We start from the raw sequence: 21570 nt of genomic DNA, 5'->3' as shown, positions 1-21570 counted from the left end.
ACTGTTTGTCTGTTTTAAAGAGATTGGTGCAGATTGATGGAGCACTCAGTTACTGGGTTTTATAAATCAACCCTAATCTTTATGATAGATTCACGAGACTCTTTGTTACTATGTTCATTACCAAATACCTCGATTTTCCATTTTTTTGCATCCCTTAACTTCATTTAAGAGCAAATTTATAGTTCAATGTGAATTTGGATTCAAGTAGCATTGATTATACGGTTCAAATCCGATCAGTAATCAGATCTGATATTTCTTTACTGAATCTGGTTCAAAATTGGATTTTAAATTGGTAACATGGACCAACGGATATGCAAGCAAACACATGCAAATATTAACATCTATAAACCATACAATAATTAACGGTATCATATAATTTCATAGGTGAACACATAATCAAAATCTTCATATACAATATTAAAAAAAAAAGACCAAATTTTGGAGGATTCAAATTGCACTGAGCCAGAAGTTCTTATATCTAAACTCAACCAAGTCAATTAGTCAAATGCCCAATGCAAATCCAACCCATTTATAGCTCTAAGCGATTCTAAAACTTTAGTTTCAAATTTAAATGATTTTATCCCATGGAGACTTAATTCTTTTAAAAATAGTTATTCATTTTTAGAAGATGAAAAAAAGTTCTTAGACGTTGGTATAAAAAAAAACATTCTACTGATGTTTACTTCAATTTCACTGAGATGTGAGATTGGCTTTAAGCACGTTGTTATACGAGTAGGAAGCTGTGACATTTACTTACCTATACGGCCATATGCTATCGGTTATTTCAAATATTTATAAAGATCGTTTCTGGAATTAGATGTGAAATCTAGGACTTGTGTTAGAAATTTCCAAACTGTTAAAAAGTTATAAAATACCGCGAGAATAGCGGGAGTCGCCATTTACCGACCATTTCTCTTTCTCTCTCGTTTTCATAGTTGATTGCTCACGTTGCCGGTCTCTCTGTCTCTCTCTCTGAGTTGCTCCCTCACGTTGCTAGTCTCTCTGTCAGGAGAGGAGGAAGGCCGTAATGGCTTGGTCGACGGCCGGCCTCGCGTACCCTGAGAGGTTCTACGCGGCGGCCTCCTACGTTGGTCTCAGCGGAGGTGGATCTCCAAGCAAGTCTTCCGCGATCTCCCGCTTCACAGATGACGTCGCCCTCTTGCTCTATGGACTCTATCAGCAAGTAAGAAACGTTCATTTCTTGATTCACTTCTTGAGAATTTCACTGTGATCTGCCGTGTTAGTTGCCGCAGTCATGAAAAAATTCGCCTTGCTGCCGGTTGCTTGGGATCTTGAGAATGAATTCGCCAGAATTTTAGGATCTCTTATGTTATTTTAGTGCTTATTGTAATAATTCATTGGGATCTTGAAGATCTGAGGAAAACGATGAAAGATAGGATCCTTCTTGGTGAACTATGCTGTGTTCTGTCCATGCAGATGCATGTGGATCCTTCGATCTGGCTTCAACTGGATTTTGATCTTTTATAGGTTGTGTGGTTATGCATGTAATTAAGATCCGGTTCTCTTCTTGTTTGCATTCAGGCTACCGTGGGGCCATGCACAATTCCTAAGCCTAAGGGGATGAATCATGTTGAGAGCAGCAAATGGACGAGGTTAGCGTATCAAAGCACATCTGAGTGTACGGGATGATGAATCTTTTTTGTGTCACTGCAACTCTCGCATTAAGCATTTCTCCGAATGCCTGTTTGATTATCTGGAGCTTTATAACCGCGCACGTTAATTAAATCTTGGAAATTAATCCTGGTTGTGTGCTAATCACATAGTTAATTCCCTCTTTCTTAATAGGAAATAGAATTTTAGAGGTTTTTGAAATACATGAAATGATGATGTGAGCTACGATGAATTCTTATTTACTGATAAAAACTGGCTGAACTGACGCACAGCTAAGAGGACGATAGAGTAATGAAAAAGAAAACACATTAAGTGCCATATTGTCAGACGGAGACTTATGCTTGCAAGTTAAATGACAATTGTAGATCTCTGCTGTAGACTAAGGCCTCGTCTTGGTGGTTTAAATTTTCTTTTCTTTTTCCACTATCTGCTTTAGGTTGACGAGGATTTATTGGAATTTATGTAGGGGAATCATTGCATAGTCACACACACAAGATTCTCTCTCTCTGTCTCTCTTTTACTGTCTGTGTATTATGAAGTTGTTCACACCTTCCTAATTGAGTTTGCAACGTGTGTTAGTAATTAAACTCGTCTTCGGTCACATAAATCTCATGGTTAAGCCTTTGAGTGTTCATCAATGAATACTGCAGCTTGTGCTCTTCTTCTTAGGGTTATGTTTCCTCTTACACTAAGAATATAAATTATCAATGGTATTCTCATACTGCTAAACAAATATGCATTCCATTCTATGGAAAACAAAAAGAAAGAAAGGAAAACAAGAGAAAGCATCCTTTCTCTTGATAACAATGGTGAAGCTCAAAGTTTCACCAACAAATTTGAAAATTCCAAGCTTAACATGATAATGACTTTCCTCAATTTTCATTAGGCATGAACAACGGTTTAGTGGATTAGGGAAGTGGTTGAATGGGTTTGTTGGTCTTGACACATTGTGCTGCAGCTCTGCCTTGTGCTGTCTATGTCATCTAACCTCTAAGCCTCTGCCTTATATAACCTTCTTTGGCTTATTTAGATTTCTTTATGCACTGAATTGAATCTTCTTAGTTCTTTCTTTATTTTTTCTTGTACAATCTCTGAGATTTTACTGTTTATTTTTTTCTTGTACAGTATGTGAGATTTTACTGGTTATCTCACAACTGTTATGAATGAGGGTCTGGTTTGGTTCTTATGCATATTCTGCCTGCTTGCCTGCGTATGAAGAGCTATGATAATTTAGTTCTTATAATTTTTCTGTTACACCCTCCTCCTCTGCATCTTGAGAACATTAATACTTTTGCTTACAGCTGGAATGGACTTGGAAATATGGCGCAGACTGAAGCAATGCGTCTCTTTGTAAAGATCTTGGAGGTTGTTCCTAGTAATAGTTCAATCTTATTTCAATTTTCTTCGTTTGGGAGAGCTGTTGACAATATGACCTATTATTACTGTAGGAAGAAGAACCAGCTTGGTATTCGAGGGTGACTGAATTTGTTGTGGACTCTGTTGTAGATGTGGAAACAAGTGTGAGTTTCAAAGATTTATTTACATGACATTCTATTCCTTATACTTCACAATCTATGCTTCCAGTGGCTCTGTAACATGTCCAACACATTGAAGTGTAGGCATTCATTTATGGATTTATTTATTTCATAGATGCTGTCTCCATGGTCATTGTGTTAACTTCATCCAGAAAGAACCCTCTTGGTATGATGCACCTTGTTTTTCACTTACGTCCAATGGTGTAAAAAAGATCATCTTCCCTCGTTGGTGGCCTTTAAAGCATAGCTACCAGATATTGGGACTACTCAATAGTTAGGTGGTATTTGTAGCATTTTAGCGCCATACTGTAGCTTCCCTGTTGTTGGAAGGTACACTTGATTTTTTTCTTTTTTCTGTTTATTGGCTAGAGTTGGAGTAAAACCCAATCCGACCTTTCCTGGAGTTTGCCCTTTTCTAACCTTGTAAATTGGGCTGTGGACTTGTGTACTTGTCCATCTGGTCTAACATTTCAGGGCTACTCATCCGATTGCTTCGTGTTTATTGGTACTTAATATATCAGCTAGTGAAGAAACTGATCATCTTCATGTTTATTGCTATCTACTGACCCAACCAAATGGGGAGGAACCATCTTTTGTAGCAGCATTTATAGCTTCAAGGACATCATGTGCTCAATATAATATCCTTGCCCTGCAACTAATAGCCATTAGACTTGAGGTAGGCAGCTGGGGAACCATAACGTGTCTGATACATAACTGGTTTGTGATACTTGACACTCATGTAGAGATACTCATCTATCATATTGTAGAATTGGGCTGCAGAACCTTGCCAATAACCCTTTGTGTTACTGGCATTGATTAACATGTACTTTCATTTTTATTTTATCTCATCTCAGGTGTTATCACAGAAATAAGGATCCTCGGATTTCTACTTATCCTTTTAGTGGACATGTAGGCCATGTTACTCCAAAATTTCTGTTCTTTTATTTTCCTTTCTTCCCTGTTATAACAATGATTTTGATATTCCATAGACTGCATTTGTTTCGTAGACTGCATTTGTTTTCCTATACTTTCTGCAGTAACCAGTACCTTATTTATTATTATGTCTCTTCTGTGTCATTGTTAGAGGTTGATAAGGTGTGCTGTTAGACTACTTCAAAGATAAAATGAACATTTTCTTCTGTTGTATATTTACATTCTCAATTTCTATAGATCTTGTCTACTGTGGATATCTGCAGAATCCTACAGAGAAGCCTGTTATATCAGACAGAAATTCCTTTCCAGAGCCAAGGACCAAAACTGCAGGAGGTGGGGTTTTAGAAACACAAGACGAAGATGTTGTTTTGGAAGGATTTGAGCCAGTTGATGTCCATAACAAATGGATTGCACTCTCAGTGTATGGTCCACATCCAAAAGCTCGATACGAGGTCTGAACTCTTAAGCTTATGGCTTGATGTTATCTTATTGTTATACTCTATTTTATTTATAGAATATTCACGGTTGCATCTATTGAGTTTTTGATACTGAACTTTTGTAGCATGGAGCTGCCACTATCCAAGACAAAATGTACATTGTTGGTGGAAATCATAATGGTCGCTATCTTAATGATCTTCAGGTATCCAGAAAAGATCATGTATAAGGGATTGTCAGCATATTGATTGCTTTTTCCTGTGTTGATAGTTTAAGTCTTTAAGATTTTCATAAGCTGGTTGAGAGTGGTGCCAATTTGATTTTCAACTTGCCATGCTAGTGAAATTTGTGGTATTTAATCAGCAATTCAAATTATTAAAAATTCTTGGATGGAACGTAGCATGAAATATGAATTACCTGTAGATTTGGCATTAATTTTTCTTTTTATGCATTTTATGTTTTCAAAACCTTGTTGTCCACTCATTTTTTGACTGAGTGAGTATCTGATGTACCAATCCACATTGAAATGTGCAGGTTCTGGACATGAAAACCCTGACATGGTCAAAACTTGAGCCTAAAATGGAACTAGGATCTCAAGATTCTCCATCCCCAGTTCCCTTAGCTCCCTGTGCAGGTCACTCCTTGGTAAGTTAGAAGGTGGTAGTACTTTGGGAACTTTATCCTATCTTCTTTTTGGGCCATTCATTTGATCTGTGATTGCTGGAAGTTGTTCACATTTCCTGTAATGCATTGAAATTTTTTTTTTCTGGTTTGGAATAACTAAATAAATTAACATTTTTTCCTTTAAGATACCATGGAGGAATAAACTTCTTTCTGTAGCTGGTAAAGGTAAAGGTTCTTCCGGAAGTGTAACAGGTAAAGGCCATCAGTATTGATTGATTTTACTCCATGAACAGTTCTAGAAAGCTTGACAAACTTGTTATTGGTGGCAGTGAAGGCATTTGATTTCCAAACATGTACCTGGTCATTCTTGGTGACATATGGGACACCTCCGGTGTGTAAGATTCTGTCTATTAAACACTTACCTGATACCAACCGGCATTCATAGAATATATTTTGAGCCCACAAAAGAGGACATCACATTATTGAATTTATTTTTGAAACAATCATCCTCTATGAGGAGATATCATCAGTGGCCTTCCAGTTGGTGATCCAGATTCAAAGAGAGTACCCTGCAATTTGCAAATTGTTTTACTGGGGCTCCATGGGAATTATATGCACCAGGAAACTCAAAACCTATTCTTTTGGTGTCTGTTCAAACCCATTGTATAACTTTGTATGGTTGTTGATCATGCTATACATATTCTGAAATGAAGAAAGTTGATTGATGTTCTTTTCCTTTGAGCAGTCTTGTGTTTATGCTCTAACACTTAAATGTTCCTCCCAGGTTTCCCGTGGAGGGCAGAGTGTTACTGTTGTAGGATCAAGTCTGGTTGTGTTCGGCGGTGAGGATCAAAAGAGGCCATTCCTAAATGATCTTTATATTCTTGATTTAGAGACAATGACTTGGGACGAGATAGATACTGTGTAAGTTTGTCCACTAAAGTTATCAACTGTAATTTTCTGGTCCTGCTTTGCTTGATCATTCATGCCATCACCCGTCTTCGTTTTCTTTTACTTTACAATTTAAAGATCTGTGAAAGAGGGAAGCTGATACCATTCTGAATAAGTGATCACCACTTCTCTTATTTAAAGAGCATTATGCAGTTGGTGTTTTGAAATGGTTCCAGCTTCTTCAAGGCTCAAAACTTGCACGGCTAGTGTCATCCATGTGAAATCTGCAATCCATGCAAGCCTTACGCATGACGGATGCTGTGCCAGAACTTTAGAGTCATAGGCATTCAATCATCAAAGGAAACAAGTGTTTGAATGTGCTTTTTTCATGCTTCTAGTACCAAATCACTGCCACAGTTTATGAAGCCATGCTGTAGCTTTTCTTTTCTTCCACAATCTTTAACACATTCCAGATCAGATGGAAGCACTGGACATTCTGTAAATTTTTAAATTTGTAGGGGGCTGCCTCCTTCACCAAGATCAGATCACACTGCTGCTGTTCATGCAGACCGTTACTTGTTGATATTTGGTGGCGCTTCACACACTACGTGCTTCAATGATTTGCATGTTCTCGACTTGGAGAGTGTACGAGATGTTTGCTCAACCAGTCCCATTTTGTATTGAAGAATCTGTGCCAGAAGACTTATCAACACTGGTTTTTTATGCAGATGGTATGGTCAACTCCAACGGTGCAGGGTACCATCCCAACCCCTCGAGCTGGACACGCGGGTGTAACTGCAGGAGAAAATTGGTTTATAGTTGGTGGTGGAGATAATAAGAACGGTACTTTTTGAACTTTTACCACTTCCATTTTTTATTTTTCTCACTTTCTGCTGTGATGTCGTCATGATAGTCTGCCATTAGTGTGACCACATCTCCTCCTAGCATGTGCTAGGCATGGGTGAAATGTTTTGGTTGCTCTTTCTTTAATGGTTCCAAATCCTTCCAGCGAAGTCTTATATTGAACTGTAATCAGGCATAAAAGAAAAATGAAGTTCATGGAAGCCGACGGTTCTTTTAAAGGAATAAAAGGAAAAACCACGTTTGAACATTTTGTGTTTATTCTCCGAAGATATAAAGCTTTGAAACTTGGGCATGCTTTTGTCATTCAATTAAAAGTTATGTGCCTAAACGTGAAATGTTGAAGCATTCTCTTGGACTCTGTTTTCTGTTGATTGACGATGTGAAAATGATTGATACTAGGCGTGTGTCACAGTCATGCACATGCATGCGCGCAGTCACTAATGTGCCTCTTCATACTTTCAGTACGGTGCTACTGCTACTTATGTGTGGTACTGGGAAGTATTCCTCCACACTATGGGGCCATGAACATCACTGGATGCACCTCTTAGACATGCTGAAAGCTGTTTAATTTCATTCAAGCACTTGTGGATTAAGTGAACATTCTTGAAGAGGTTATCTGGATATTGCTGTAGCTCGATTATACCAAAATCTCTCAATTGACTTGTGGAGGATTTGATTTTGCAGGGATCACAGAAACGGTTGTTCTAAACATGAATACATTCACGTGGTCAGTCCTAACTACAGTCGATAGACATTCCCCACTGGCTAGCGAGGTAAGTTCACTAATTTGCTTGTTGACGAATGCTATTTTCTTTTATATATTTATTGCTGGATAAGGGCATGGTACCAGTACAATTTTGCACAGATTTAAACAAGATTATCGTTAATTGTTGATGGCAGCCCCAACTTTTATTTTATCACCCATTTATTGATGGAAATGACTGCATTTCATCACGTTGCAGGGTTTAAGCTTGGTGTCATGCTCTTTAAATGGAGATGATGTTCTCATTGCATTTGGTGGATATAATGGGCGTTACAGCAATGAGGCAAGCCATTTGAGCATGCTCTTCCGAAGATCTTTTTTCTCATCCTATATTCCGTTAGATTCAAGTTCTTAAACCAAGACGGAAGTCAACCTGAAAATTTTTCTAAGATAATTTTGGCATGATCCCGTGTTTTATTAGGTCCATGTTCTTAAACCAAGGCAGAAGTCGAGCTTATCATCAGAGATGGATGCACCGGCAAAAGACAGTATCACTCCTTTGCCCACAACAGATGCGATGAGGACTAAAGCTGGAAAAATCCAAGGAATTGTCATGAACAATCCTGAGGTAGATCCTCTCATACTAACAGGCATTTGTTGGTTCTGTTTGCTAATTTTTTTCTCAGAAAATAGATGACTACTCTTACTCTGAACTCCGAAGTGATGATTACAAGGTAACTCAAATATGTTAGTTCTTACAGAATGATGGCATTGACGAAAATGGAGAGCAGCTTATTATTTCAACCCTCAAGGCCGAGAAGGAAAGTCTGGAGGCAGCACTAAGCAAGGAGCAGCTGTTGACCCTCCGGCTACAGCAGGAGGTTGCAGAAGCCGAGACACAGAATTCAGAGCTCTCCCAGGCAAGTCATTCATGGAGCTGTATGAATCGAACAAAGCACCAGGAACAGTGGAACTTGAGTCTGGTGCTTGCTTGTCTTCAAACGTGGAATCGCAATTTGAGTCTGATGATTGTCTGTCTCGTCTTATGCAGGAGCTTCAGTCATTTCGAAGTCAGCTTGCAACCGAACAGTCAAGATGCTTCAAGCTGGAGGTTTGTGCTTCCTAACATTTAGATGATTTTTGAACGTCGTGGGGAGTTCACGTTTTACTTTAAAGCTAAGCAGCGAAGACACCAAACATACCTGCGGACAAGAACAAGAACATTATAAGCAAACTGAATATCGCTTTTGGGATTTTCTCTGGCATAACGAAATGTTTTTCAAAATCCAAAAAAACTAAAAATATGTGAACGATGATAAAAAAAATAATTATCATATTGAGTTGGCTACTAATCTTCTTAAAAAGACATTCATAAATATTCAAAATAGTTTTAAAAAAACTAAAAGAAATGAACAATTAAAAGGCTTATATATATGTAAAATGAGAGAATAATCGCAAGGAGTATTTTTCAGCGACATTTTCAGAACACTGTAATATCTAGTCTTTCACTAGTTTATAATATTACTGTAATATTTGTTATACATATATATATATATATATACGTTTTGAAATATGTATATCATGTGGACTGATGTACTGGTCATTCGCTTAATTTGATTAACTAGTGGAGATAGAATGTTGGCTGAAGGGACTAATTCAACAAACCTTAGACCCTTCAGAGACACTGCAGCAAATAATACTTGGAGAGAAACCATAAGTAAATAAAAGAATTTCGTGGGACTGCGTCTGCAATATCTTGATCTGATTGATGATTCATAATAGTGAAATCGCTATCGCAAGAAGTAGTTTTAAACAACGTTTCCAAAATACTGCAATATCTTGTCTTTCTCTATTGAAACAGATATCGAATACAAAACAGACTCCAGTTAAGAAAAGGACGAACAAGACTACTAATTCCCGGTGGACATTTTTTCAGCAACATTTTCAAAACATTATAATATTTTACCGCTTGATTTAGGTCTTTCTTACGACTGAATAGAATTGTTTGAACAAGAGTTTTTTTATTTAACCGAAATTACATGTGTTTAACGTGTTATATTAGACAGGACAGTGCAACAATTTAGCAGACAATGAGAAACATTAATTGAAAATGAAGTACGTAATTTGAAAGTATGTACTTGAGTAGGTAGGCAGTGAAACAGATCTCCAATACAAAACAGACTCCAGTTAAGAAAAGGGCGAACAAGACTTCTAATTCCCGGTGGACAACTGGCATTTGACTGAGCAGGTTGATGTTGCTGAGATACGCTCAAAGCTACAAAAAATGGAGACATTGGAGAGGGAAGTAGAACTGCTTCGCAGACAGAAGGTTGCATCCGAAGAGGTTGCTGCAATGGGTGCAAAAGAAAGGCAGGGCTCTACCGGGTTGTGGGAATGGATAGCAGGGACACCAGCCGGTCAATAGTCCAATTTAAAATTTTCTTTTGTCTTCTGGCAGAGCCTCCATTTTTGGCATATCTTCCCATGTGTTTTCTATTGGATTTAGGAGACAAGAACATAAAACTTTATGATTTCCCTCAATGGCGAGAGAAGACGAAAAAAATTTTGGAATTGAAATTTAATTGTAACAGATACAGCAAAAGTAGAATAAGGAAATTCAGAAGCATGTGTGGGATATTCAATTTTGATTTGGCCACATATATTGCCATGTTATATTAGTCGAAAGCTGGTAACACCAACAAAGATTGTGTTTTGGATTAGCCTTCTACGGCTTATGGAACGACAACACAGATGGGATTGTACAGAATGGCATGCGTTGTTTTAGAAAGATGAAATCAGCATGAATTTTTATATTTACAGCCCACCTTTTACCCATAATTCTTAGTACAAGCCTCATGTTTATGAAGTTCCTGATATTGGCAACTTTTGCCGACAACTGTCAAACATGGACTTAGTTTACGGATTCCCTAGAAGTTAAAAGGCGATCGGTGAGAAAATAATGGAGACCTCTGTTCTTTTCTCACGTGAGTGAACAACTGCCTTTCAACTTGAACGACGGCTTCAAACACTATGAAAAACTTGAGGAGAGACGGTACGAAAAACTTAAGGTAGCGTTTGGATGGCTTAAAAAACACTATCTTGGAGAAAAAACAGGCTTGTTCAAACAATCAGTTTGAGAAACCTAGTTTTTATGTTTGAGTGACATCCAAAATGATGTTCTGTGAAAAAGTTGGGAAGAGCGAGGTTATTCACTCCCTTTTGAAAATGTCCTTTTCGTGAAAACTGGGTTTTTGTGATTGTCATCTAAACAAGCCTTAACTGGCGTTTTGAATGTACTATTTTGCCTCCAAAACAAGTGTCGTTCAACATGCCCTAAAACTTTCATATGTTTCAAGGACTCTACTTAACTTTTAACGTATGGAAGAAGACAATACTTCATTTTCCGATTTTTTGTTTTACCGTTATAACAGATGAGGGGGTGGAATAACCCCCCACCCCTTATGAACATGTACCCCACGGGCACATGTTCACAGGGGGTTTGGCTGACTCCAGCACCTCATCTGTTCAAACCGGCCTCTGAATTGAGAAATGAAGAATAACTAAGCAACTAAATAAAAAATTTGGCATATCAGTGTGCTTTTGCTCTTCAGTCAAAAGTTGGCCTAAATATTCATTTTCAAAAGGACGCTAGCTATTCTGAGGCTTTTATTTGGCAGTTGACAGCAGAAGTGGGGCCTTTATTAGGATACGCAGAAACCTGTGACCCGTTTCTTCAAATTATGACAAAAATTGGATAAAAGATGTTGAATAAGATACATGCAGAAATACCATTACTCAGAGGTAGATAATGAATAAATCAATCGAAACAAAATCTTATCTCTTGCCTTTCGTGATGTGCAACTCACCAGTTTGGTCGTCATAGCCGCTGTACAATCTCCCAATCTACTCTGAGCTCTAACCAGTTTTGCTTTGCACGGATATATGGCTCTTGAAGCAATAAACAAAATTTACCGTTATCGTTAAGGCACAAACTTTGCAGTTTCAGGGATGCAGGCAGAAGAGTACCAAGGTGTGTTAATTGGGGATCAGGCCAGTCCGGATTCCAGCCAGTCGGCAATGTATTCGTAAGCCGCAAAGGTGACAGCGCCCGCCGGAGCAGCTTTGATTATTGAAGGGAAAATACCCTTGTAGAGACCCGCCCAGCCTTCGGCACCAGCAATCCTTCTCAGTGCATGCCACATGCTTTGGTAGGCCCAGTTCTCAACTCGTGCCCCATACTTTGGGTGCCGTTGTAGTCCTTCAATCTACAGCAGGAAATAATACCACATAAATGTGGTAAAAGCTCTAGTCTGAACCGATTGATTCAAGTTGAATCAAATGGGAAAATCACGTATACGTAGAATCAATTATGTTTTAATACTTGAAATTTTTTATCATTTAAATAGTTATATTTTCATTCTCTTCGATTGATTGGACCTTATGAATCATTATGTTGACGCTATTGCATATTCCCTCATTAATCTTACTTTCTTATACTTCTTAAAAAGTTCCTTGTTTAATTCTCCTATTCGGAAGAGTCGAAGACTGAACTGAGTTGGTTCCGCCATGTCGTGCGTTCAGTGTTAGAGCGTTACTTACCGCACGTAATCGTCAAGCGTCAATGGTAAAGAAATGTCTTATTCGTCTATATCCTAACGAGTTGACATAGTAAGATGCATATTTTCCTACAAGAGTTTATTTCCACAAAATGTGAAACAGAAAAAAAATGGAATATTTTATGACCAATTAAGTCGTTTCCTGAATAAAAATGTCACACCTAAACTTTATCTATTCCATCTTCATTTAAGTATTCAGAGGGCTTAGACGTGAAATCGCGGTTCCAATTTGTATTGAAGGTTATCTTTCTCATGCAGTGTATTTTCTTGATTTATTTAAAAATTTTAAATAAATTTACAAATTTCATCATACATTACATTCAGTTATGATACACAACTTGCTTTGGATCAAACAAATGTGAATCATAATATACGATATTACTTCAAGATGTTGTCATTAGAATTCCAGATGTTGTCATTAGAACAAGCTTGACAATAATCATCGCAATGGTGTGAACGATGAATTCTCATGCTCCACGAATAAGAATAGATGCTTATGCATAGTAAGGACCCTTGTTCGATTATTCAATTAACTACATAAAGGGTGGACCACTTACCTGGAACCTCTTCTTTACCACATCCAGGGGATGACACACAGCTTTAGATGACGTGCTGGCAGCTAAACCACATAGGAAAAGCTGGAAGCTTGAGGGCGCTTCGTTTATCCGGCTTGAGTTTGGCTGAGAGCATTCATATTGGTTCCACATCTAGAAACACAGAAACATATATGTAGATATTTTCAGCTTTTATTGATTCCACCAGATTAAAAATTAAATGATTTAATCGGCATTAGACAAAGTTTAAGATTGCCGATTCCAGTCTCCTAAGTAGGGTTTTTTCTTAATTTTTTGGAAAAAGAAAGGAAAAATAGGAAACTAAGCACCTTGGTGGAGAGTAAGTTAAGAAGATATGGCAAAGAGAAACTTTTACAAAGTTTAATCCAAAAACAAGGTATGTCAGTTGCTTCTCTCTTCAGAAAGCAGCGAAGACATGAAGACTTATGAGGCAACCACTTTTTGTTCAACAGCATGAAGGATGTCAAATCAGTAAAAGTTTGACGGAGCAATACCATGATCCAGCGTTTGAACGTGTCATAGGTACCAAATTGGAGGCCAGCGTAGGGGATAATTTCCACAAGTGTAGGAGATAATCCAGCATATAGACCAGAGACACCACGCATTCTTACAATGTCGAGGAATGCAGATCTCATAGTTGAGTAAACCTGAAACAGAAACGTGGTACAAAAATTTCTAAAACCAATTAAAACTTCAACAAATAAGAGAAAGGTAAACAGTATTTAACCAGATGAAGCAGTTATCCAACTTAAATTTAACATGGACTGAGCGTACAAACTATCAAATCCATGAATGAATATTTATTATTTATCATTCAGCTCATGCCTCTTGTACTAATATCATGTTCCAGAGCTAGTTCACCCCTTCCACTCTCTTTTTTCTTTAGTTAGTGTTCAGCAAAGAAGAAAACCAGCCAATGCATTGCACGGCCTGTCTGAAGTTTGACAAACCCGCCAAAGATTCACTTGAAAATAATGATACTGTAAATATTTTCCAGTCTGTAGATTGTCTGACACCTGGTTAGGCAGCTTTAATGTATTCAAATTTCGGAACTTTAAGTGCTTGAGACCTGAAGTTTGCATTTCCTGGTCACATGCACAAAGTAATGTAACGATAATCACGGAGCTCCATAAAAGATTTATATTTACACAGGATAATTAACTAGCAGATTCAGAATGTGGATCCATTCCTGTTACAGAATGCACATGATTTTCTTAAGGCACAAAATCCTTGTGTTTAATGAACTCAGTAATCCCGGCACAATAGCAAATTGTTTGGCCCTACAAAAGTTTAATGTTTCATGGTGGATCATATCATAATGACCACTACTGCCAGTCTGCCACATGTTTGCAGTAGGCTTAATAGTCTAAAGGCTATGATATTCCAAAATCTTCTAAATGGAACTTTTACCTCTTTCTCTGGAAAGGGGGAGATTGTAAAAAACACCTACTAGAATGCAAAGATGCTCAAAAGGAAAAGGGAAAATTGAATACAACCAGCATCTCTCAGCCATTTCAAGCAACAGACTCAGAGGCTTTTGTTTTGATCCGGTTTACTTTAGCATAAGTCGACACAGCCTCATTGTCTGAGAGAATGTTCCTAAAAGCAGGTATTCCAGGACAATATACTATCACTGCATTGCAGATTTGCAAGTTTCACTCTGACTCTACTGCAAATCTGCAAGCTTGCAACTAATGAAACTTTCATTAGACATACCTTTGGTTGCCCCTGTGAAGCTAAAACAGTACGCAAAAGATCAAATGGATAGGAACCAATTGTTGCTGCAGTTCCCGCCAATGCTCCACTTAGATAAGATAGATATGGACTCAGACGAAGATGATCCTCTGCACGATGAGAACATGAAAGAAAAAAAAAAAGGAAGTACGTAAAACCCAAAAAAAAGAAAAACTGAAAATTAACTCCTTGAATAATTAACTATGACATCAGTAACAAGATTTCTATATTTCTTGTTTCTTTCACAATTAACACGTAAAAATAAAACTCATGCAAGTACATCTGTGAACAAGGGATATGCACATAAAAGGTAAAAGCCAAACGATACAGCAAATTAAATCAGAAACAATATTAATGAACCAAAAATGCAATTTTGCATGGAACAAACATGAGCCAAGGCACTTTTACTACATGATTTGTTGATAACTTTCACCATAAGTTTCATACTTCTGAAACTGTTTCATGGAAACATTTTTCCATTTTAGAGACATTAGGAGCTCTGGATGTAGGTTGAACAGACGAGCAAGAAGCTATAACTTGCTTCACAGGTTTTGCATCATCCCTCTTAGTCAACTTAAACTAAAATACTATCATACATAAATATTATCACTAACTTAAGCACGCTATCATGTGCTTTCATTTTTTTCAAAGGCCAGAATCAATGCCACAAACAAAAAGAAAAAGAAAGGCTGGTCAAATAAGCACTTCAAATAGCATTGACATAGATTCAGCTTAATCTCATCAAAAGCTGACCTGATTTTGAAGAACCAGCAGCAAAAGTCTTCAACTTGTGCAAGACTGTAAACTGAATTGCCGCATAAGGCATGACCATGAGGAGAGCGGGGACATTGCCTCTCCAAAATCCCTACAAGTAGCCATATGAGAGATCAAGAAGAAGGACGGAAACAGCTCTCTGCACATAGGATCAGAAAATGTACCTAACCATACCAACACCAATGGATTCAAAAAATTTCTATAATATTGGGTAGTTCCAACCAAAGTTAAAATTCTACAGTATTGTGCTTCAGGTCTGCCTTGTACTGGACGCCGGTACCAGACAATTCAAGAGGTGAATTTCATGACATCAAGCATGTATATAAAATTAATTTTTCTAATTTGCATAAAATCCAGCCAGATGTGGGGTTGGTTTGGACATCTGCATTTACCCTTTGTGGGTAGATGGGTGTGTGTGTGTGTGTGTTCTTATATACTACAAGAGATAATATACCGGAAAACCTTCTTCTCTAAAGATATCTTTAGTTGCTTGTAGAACTCCAGTATATTTTGAAGCTCCATAGAATTGCCCTTGAAGCAATGCCCATGAAGAAGTGGGCTCAAGTTGCACCTGTTCATAGTAAGGCACTGTTAGTTACTCAGCCGCACTTTCCTGCAATGGCTAATGAAGAAGCGCAGGGGAAAAAAAATAAACAGATGAAAATGATAAATTGCCCCAGAAGAAGAAAAAAGTTCGAAGTTAAAGATATCTGTGTGATGCCTAACTAGATTCTCCTACTTTTGACGTACAAAATTTTCCCAAAGCACAAAATTGACAAATAAAATTGCCAGGCATGTCACTTGCTTAACCTCCTCAGAAAGGTAATCATCACTATTCCCAACATCATGAATACATCTTCTCACTTGCCGCACAACATTTACAACGTAAATAGATGAACAGATATAATCTCACCAACCTCTTCTAAGCAATTTCGCAAAAGTACATAAATTGACTAAATCAGAAGTCTACCTGCCATACTGCAATTTTTATTTGCAGAACGTGAGACAAAGAAAATTGTGCAGCTATGATATGTATATCTTACATTTTTACTGGCAGACAAGGACCAGAAGAAGTTATTTCAAACACATGGTGGTGTTCAACTAAAATAAAATGATGTCCTCTTCTTTTTCATGCCTTGCAGTTGCAGATTTTGGTGTTAAATGTCAATGCTCATTTGACCCTTCAGGATAAGCATTTTCACCAAATTCCAATGATAACTAATATTGGCTGGAATGACGCTATCACAGTAACCAAACCACTGTCTAATGTCAAACTAAAAAGGTTCTATCCTGCTAAAGAAATGTTAATAGACAGACGATCAATTTGAGTTTGCAGACAAGTGAAGGCTGTAAGTTTTTGACAACTTATCACTCCTAGTAAAAGACTTAACCTGCAGCTTCTATCCTGCTAAAGAAATGTTAATAGACAGACGATCAATTTGAGTTTGCAGACAAGTGAAGGCTGTAAGTTTTTGACAACTCATCACTCCTTGTAAAAGACTTAACCTGCAGCTTCTATCCTGCTAAAGAAATGTTAATAGACAGACAATCAATTTGAGTTTGCAGACAAGTGAAGGCTGTAAGTTTTTGACAACTCATCATTCCTTGTAAAAGACTTAACCTGCAGCTTCTTAGGCAGTCAATTCTTTTTACATGAGCACTTTTCTCGTGTGTCAAGCAAAACAGTTCCAGAAGTAGAAACGTTCCTGTACTGGAGATACCAAAGCAGTGGAAAGCCAGACGGGTTTCACGGATCCCCTTGTCAGAGTAAAAACTCTTGCTTAAAAGTTTTCTTTAACAGATAATAATATACAATATTCCATTTGTCATTCCAGGTAAGTCGCTCAAGGCTCCTGCAGTAAAACATTCTCTCTCTCTCTCTCTCTCTCTCTCTCTCTCTCTGCAAGTAGAAAAACAAATAGCTAAAGTGACAAAGGTTAATGATTACAAGCAGGATAACCAAGGTGCTCCCAGTAAAGGCTAGTATGGCTCTGAACCTTATAAATAGCAATAGCTTGAGACAATTCAGGCCTGTCCCATTTGATGACAGCTATGAATAGATGAACATAATTTTGACCAACTGTTTAAATCTCTCTAACCACCCCACCATGATATGAACAGCATCCCAAAGGCTACTGCTTGCACTTCCAAGCAGCAGGGATTTGAACAGTTCAGACTCAGATGAACTGAACAGGTTCAGAAATAGAATTGGTCAAATTTGGCATGCCAAAAAGAACAAAATTTCAAAGCAACATCCTGACAGTTTTAATTCCTGCCAAACAGTTAGCGTGTGATTATCAAATATTATGGGCAAGACTTCTCACTCACTCATGTACTGCGTCATCCTTATGGGTGTCAATGGAAATTGTGTGAAAAGAATTTTGTAGTACCAAGAAAAATAGTGTGTGTTCACATTCTTCATGTCAAACTTACTTTAGTTACAATTTCTCAGGGAAGATTGATGGCTTCAATTTAGTCAATTTTTCCTGCTTGAAAACTTCAGATGATAGAGTTGTGAACCTAAATAATCTCCGGTAACCATAAAATAGTATAGCTAAATTTGAAGACTTCAGATGATGGAGATATGCCACATCGAAAAACAACCACGAAGAAGCATTGTAGGCAAAGTTATTACACAGGGCATAAAGAGGTAGTTTGAGAACATTAAGTCCCAATGAAAGAAGCAGAAGGGCCACTTCAAAAAAGCATCGTCGAGCATGAGAATTCCAATATCAGGTTACTTGAAAAAGAACGCCTCAAATAGAGAAACATACGTCCAACTCCTCCTCATGCTCTACATCCATCAAAGATTCAAAATTGTACAAAATCCTTAGAGGCATAGTGTCTACCAATTCAACAAACCTGAAATCTTATCTTAATGACGTCCAAGGGTGATGTCATGGTCCGTGAAAGGCCACCTGAAATGGCACCGGCTGATGCATCTATTACAGCACGCTTTAGTTGCCCAGTGTCTTCCATTACCAGAATCGAAGAACCACCTCAAATACCAAAATCATGCGCCTCAATAAACCAATTTAAATCCTCACTGAAACGAGAAAAAGAAAAAGGAAAATTTCAGATGGCATCAGCAAAGCAGGGAAGCTAAATTCGCTAAAGAATTTACCGAGTTCTTCCTCTATAAGAGCGAATAAACTACTGAAATCTGAATAATGAACGGTAAAGGAAACCAAAGATGATTGCGTTAACTGTTAACAAGCGATCGACGGGACGATAGTCCTGGTCTAAACCACCAGGCATTTTGGGCGACACGCTTCCTCCAGTACAGAACAGTTCCTCTTTAGTTGAACGGGAGGTTTTGATTGTTGAATCAGAAAAGGCCGGTTAAGAAGCGGGAACATTAACGTCTACAGAAATTCACTAGTTCGTCTATGACCGTAGAAACCCACCAAACGGGGGAGAACCCAAAGGCGACCCAAGTGCCAATGTTGAGTATTACTTTACCTGGTCGCACAAACGACAAAACAATCATCAGACGATCACTCGACTTCCTAACGGCCATATTAACATCAATTATCTTCCGATTCCACATTTTCGTAAAGTTGAAACACGAAAAACGATCATTAGGGGATCCGTCGAATCTGAGCAAGCAAATTGACAATAATAGTCTTTCAATTTCGGCCTCACAAGGGACAAAAGTCAGAAATGACCAAAAGACGATGTAGCGACTTCCTAGCGAGCACATTAACACCAATAATCTTCTGGTTCCATCTTTCACAATGAAAGAACATTAAAAAACGATAATCGGATGATCGCCTCAACTTCCTAACAAGCACGATGACATCGACATTCTCCCAAGTCTACCGAGTTAATGAAAGACGATCGTCAGACGAATCCTCGACTTTCTAAAGAACAAATATCAACATTTTTTCGATCCTATCCTTCACAGAAAACAATGTTGAGACGATCCCTCGACTTTACACAAGCAAATGGATATTTAGACTTTCTGATTCTATCATTCACCGAAAATGATCATCAGACGATCCCTGGACTTCCAAACGAACAAATCGACATTAACACTCTTCCGATTCTGTCCTTCACGGAAAAGGATCCTCAGACGATTCCTGACATCAATGCTTCTCCGATCTTATCATTCCCAGAAACAATCCATACACAATCCCTCGGACTTTCTAACCAACGACATCTAAAACTTCCGACTCTATCCTTTCCAGAAGACGACCGTCCAAGAGTCATCTGACAGTCCCCGGACTTCCTAACGAGCAAATGAACATCAATAATCTTCGGATTCCGTTCTATAAAGCAGAAGACCGTCGAAACTATCGTCACAAAATTCAGGTCATGTAATTCCTTCAGAGAAGCCGTTTCTCTTTGCTCGGAGAGGCGACTTCGGTTGGTTTATTTAAAATAATAAGAAACGAGATCCGTCTCATGCAATTTTACCAGCAAGACGAGCATCGAGAGAGAGGGAGACGCACACACACAGGGACAGAGAGAGCAAAAATGGCAAGAAATAGCACGCGGTTCTCTTTATGCGATTCAGAAAGAGCATTGAGAGAACAAAATGAGAATAAGATTCTAAAAAACCAGAAGAGTACAAAAGACGAGAGTAAAAAATTGTAAGAAATAAAACACGTTTCTCTTTATGCGATTTACCAGCAGAAAGATCGTTGAGAGAGAGTAAAAAATTGTAAGAAACAACACTCGTTTCTCTTCATGCGATTTACCAGCAGGAAAATCATTGAGAGAGAGTGAAAAAAAATCGTAAGAAAACACCACGCGCTTCCCTCTATGCGATGTACCAGCAAGAAGAGCACTCTGTGAGAGAAATAGAGAGAGAGGAACAGGCGATTTATAGTTACCTGCATTGAAGGACGAAGAAAGAGGGAATCGCCATTGACATGTACATGAAGAAGAAAAAGAAGAAAAGACGAAATCGACCGCTCCTCTCTCTCTCCCTCGATCTCTCTAACTCTCTCTATGTGCAGCTGCACGCGCCAGCGGGAGACAAGTAGCCAGAATATAAAATGAGACTCTGAAACCGACGCTCCACGCCTATATATATAGCAGAACCGGCGGGAAGTAGCGTCTGCGTCTCTCCCTCCCTTCCGAAAGGCAACAGGCGGAGCGATGGGAAGTGCGCGACAACGCGCCAACCCCTGCGGTCTGACTCTGAGCGACGCGATCCCTCTGTTACGTCATCGCTCACAACATCCACTATAAATGGACGAAAGTGCGCGAACTGTGGTGCACCCATAAATCAAGCTCTTCCGTCTTCTTGCGGCCGCCTGTCAGAAACAATTCTACAAGCTACGATAACGGCTGGCTTTTTCCTACAGCAATTCATGTGATAATTAGCGAATGTGGATAACACGGTGGTCTTTGCGCAGTTTCGAGACAAATGTCAATTCAGCAAAACGCTCACCTCTTAACATGTATATACGAAAAGTGAACGGTTTTACGAAAAAGAAAAAATAATGAATATTTTAGTAATTTACATTTCTTTCTTTTTTATCAATCATACGTATGTTTCAAATGAACAATTGATTTTAAATAGTTAGAATAATGAATATATATATATATATATACATTTCCCTTAAATTGCAAACCAATTAACATAGTTTTGCGAATCTATTATTTATTTAAACTATAGATTTAACCTAATATAAATTTAAAATCAACCACATATCCCATATTTAAGGGCGAGCCGGCATGGGCTTTAGCTTCATTTCATTTTTTTAAAAAAAATTATATATATTAAATTTTAAAAAAATTATTTGTTTTATATAAAAATTTAAAAAATAATATTTCAACTTGTATCAAAATTTTAAAACTTTTATGTAAATTATGAAACATTATGAGGCGTCTATCATGGTTTAGGAATCAATGGCATAGCCGAAACCACACCAGTCTTTTAAATGTTTTTAATTTTTAAAGAGAAATCTTAAATATTTATTTTTATATATATAAAAGTTGTTACACAAGATTTGAGTATTTTTAACAAGCGAAGGAAAAAGACCTTCTAGTAACGCACATTAAAAAACATTTGTTAGTAAACTTGTTGGACAATGAGAGTTATAAACATTTTTTTTTAATATAGAACATACTTTCTTTTCTTGAAAACAAATAAAAAAGTAAAAAAAAAAATCTTCAAACTTTTATTGCAATCTTAAAATATTATTACGACGCTTCACCTAGTACACGTGACGTGGATGATCACATGTCCCGGTGACGGTCTGAACAGACCAGACCAAGTCAGGACAACAGCTTTTGTCTTC

At 37.9% G+C, this 21570-nt stretch overlaps 2 protein-coding genes across 11 annotated transcripts; one reads left to right on the top strand and one right to left on the bottom strand.

The window, feature by feature from the left end:
- Positions 1-909: 909 nt before the first annotated feature.
- LOC116254724 (acyl-CoA-binding domain-containing protein 6-like) lies at positions 910-10310 on the top strand. Of its 5 annotated transcripts, XM_031630270.2 has the most exons (18): positions 910-1183; positions 1543-1613; positions 2934-2997; positions 3081-3152; positions 4364-4552; positions 4663-4740; positions 5070-5180; positions 5345-5411; positions 5489-5550; positions 5944-6083; positions 6569-6695; positions 6779-6893; positions 7599-7687; positions 7877-7960; positions 8099-8245; positions 8379-8537; positions 8669-8728; positions 9866-10310. In XM_031630270.2, exons 1-18 carry the CDS (start codon positions 1028-1030, stop codon positions 10040-10042), a joined length of 1968 nt encoding a protein of 655 aa, XP_031486130.1. In that variant the 5' UTR covers positions 910-1027; the 3' UTR covers positions 10043-10310. The 5 variants fall into 5 exon arrangements, with proteins under 5 accessions (XP_031486130.1, XP_031486129.1, XP_031486131.1 ...); XM_031630269.2 differs by having other exon boundaries at positions 8379-8728; XM_031630273.2 differs by lacking the exon at positions 1543-1613 and having other exon boundaries at positions 1011-1183; positions 8379-8728.
- LOC116254725 (mitochondrial thiamine diphosphate carrier 2-like) lies at positions 8680-20473 on the bottom strand. Of its 6 annotated transcripts, XR_004172742.2 has the most exons (10): positions 20155-20473; positions 18179-18362; positions 15771-15887; positions 15296-15407; positions 14525-14652; positions 13303-13455; positions 12791-12940; positions 11644-11882; positions 11484-11565; positions 8680-8819 (listed from the first exon to the last, which is right to left on the bottom strand). XR_004172742.2 is itself a non-coding variant. In XM_031630275.2 (9 exons), exons 2-8 carry the CDS (start codon positions 18293-18295, stop codon positions 11664-11666), a joined length of 996 nt encoding a protein of 331 aa, XP_031486135.1. In that variant the 5' UTR covers positions 18296-18362; positions 20155-20473; the 3' UTR covers positions 11368-11565; positions 11644-11663. The 6 variants fall into 6 exon arrangements, 4 of the variants coding, with proteins under 4 accessions (XP_031486135.1, XP_049934091.1, XP_049934092.1 ...); XR_004172741.2 differs by having other exon boundaries at positions 11484-11882; XM_031630275.2 differs by lacking the exon at positions 8680-8819 and having other exon boundaries at positions 11368-11565.
- Positions 20474-21570: the final 1097 nt, after the last annotated feature.

The sequence above is a fragment of the Nymphaea colorata genome, chromosome 5 (genome assembly GCF_008831285.2).
Source record: "Nymphaea colorata isolate Beijing-Zhang1983 chromosome 5, ASM883128v2, whole genome shotgun sequence".
Lineage (NCBI taxonomy): Eukaryota > Viridiplantae > Streptophyta > Magnoliopsida > Nymphaeales > Nymphaeaceae > Nymphaea > Nymphaea colorata.
This window is presented reverse-complemented; position numbering and strand designations above follow the sequence as displayed.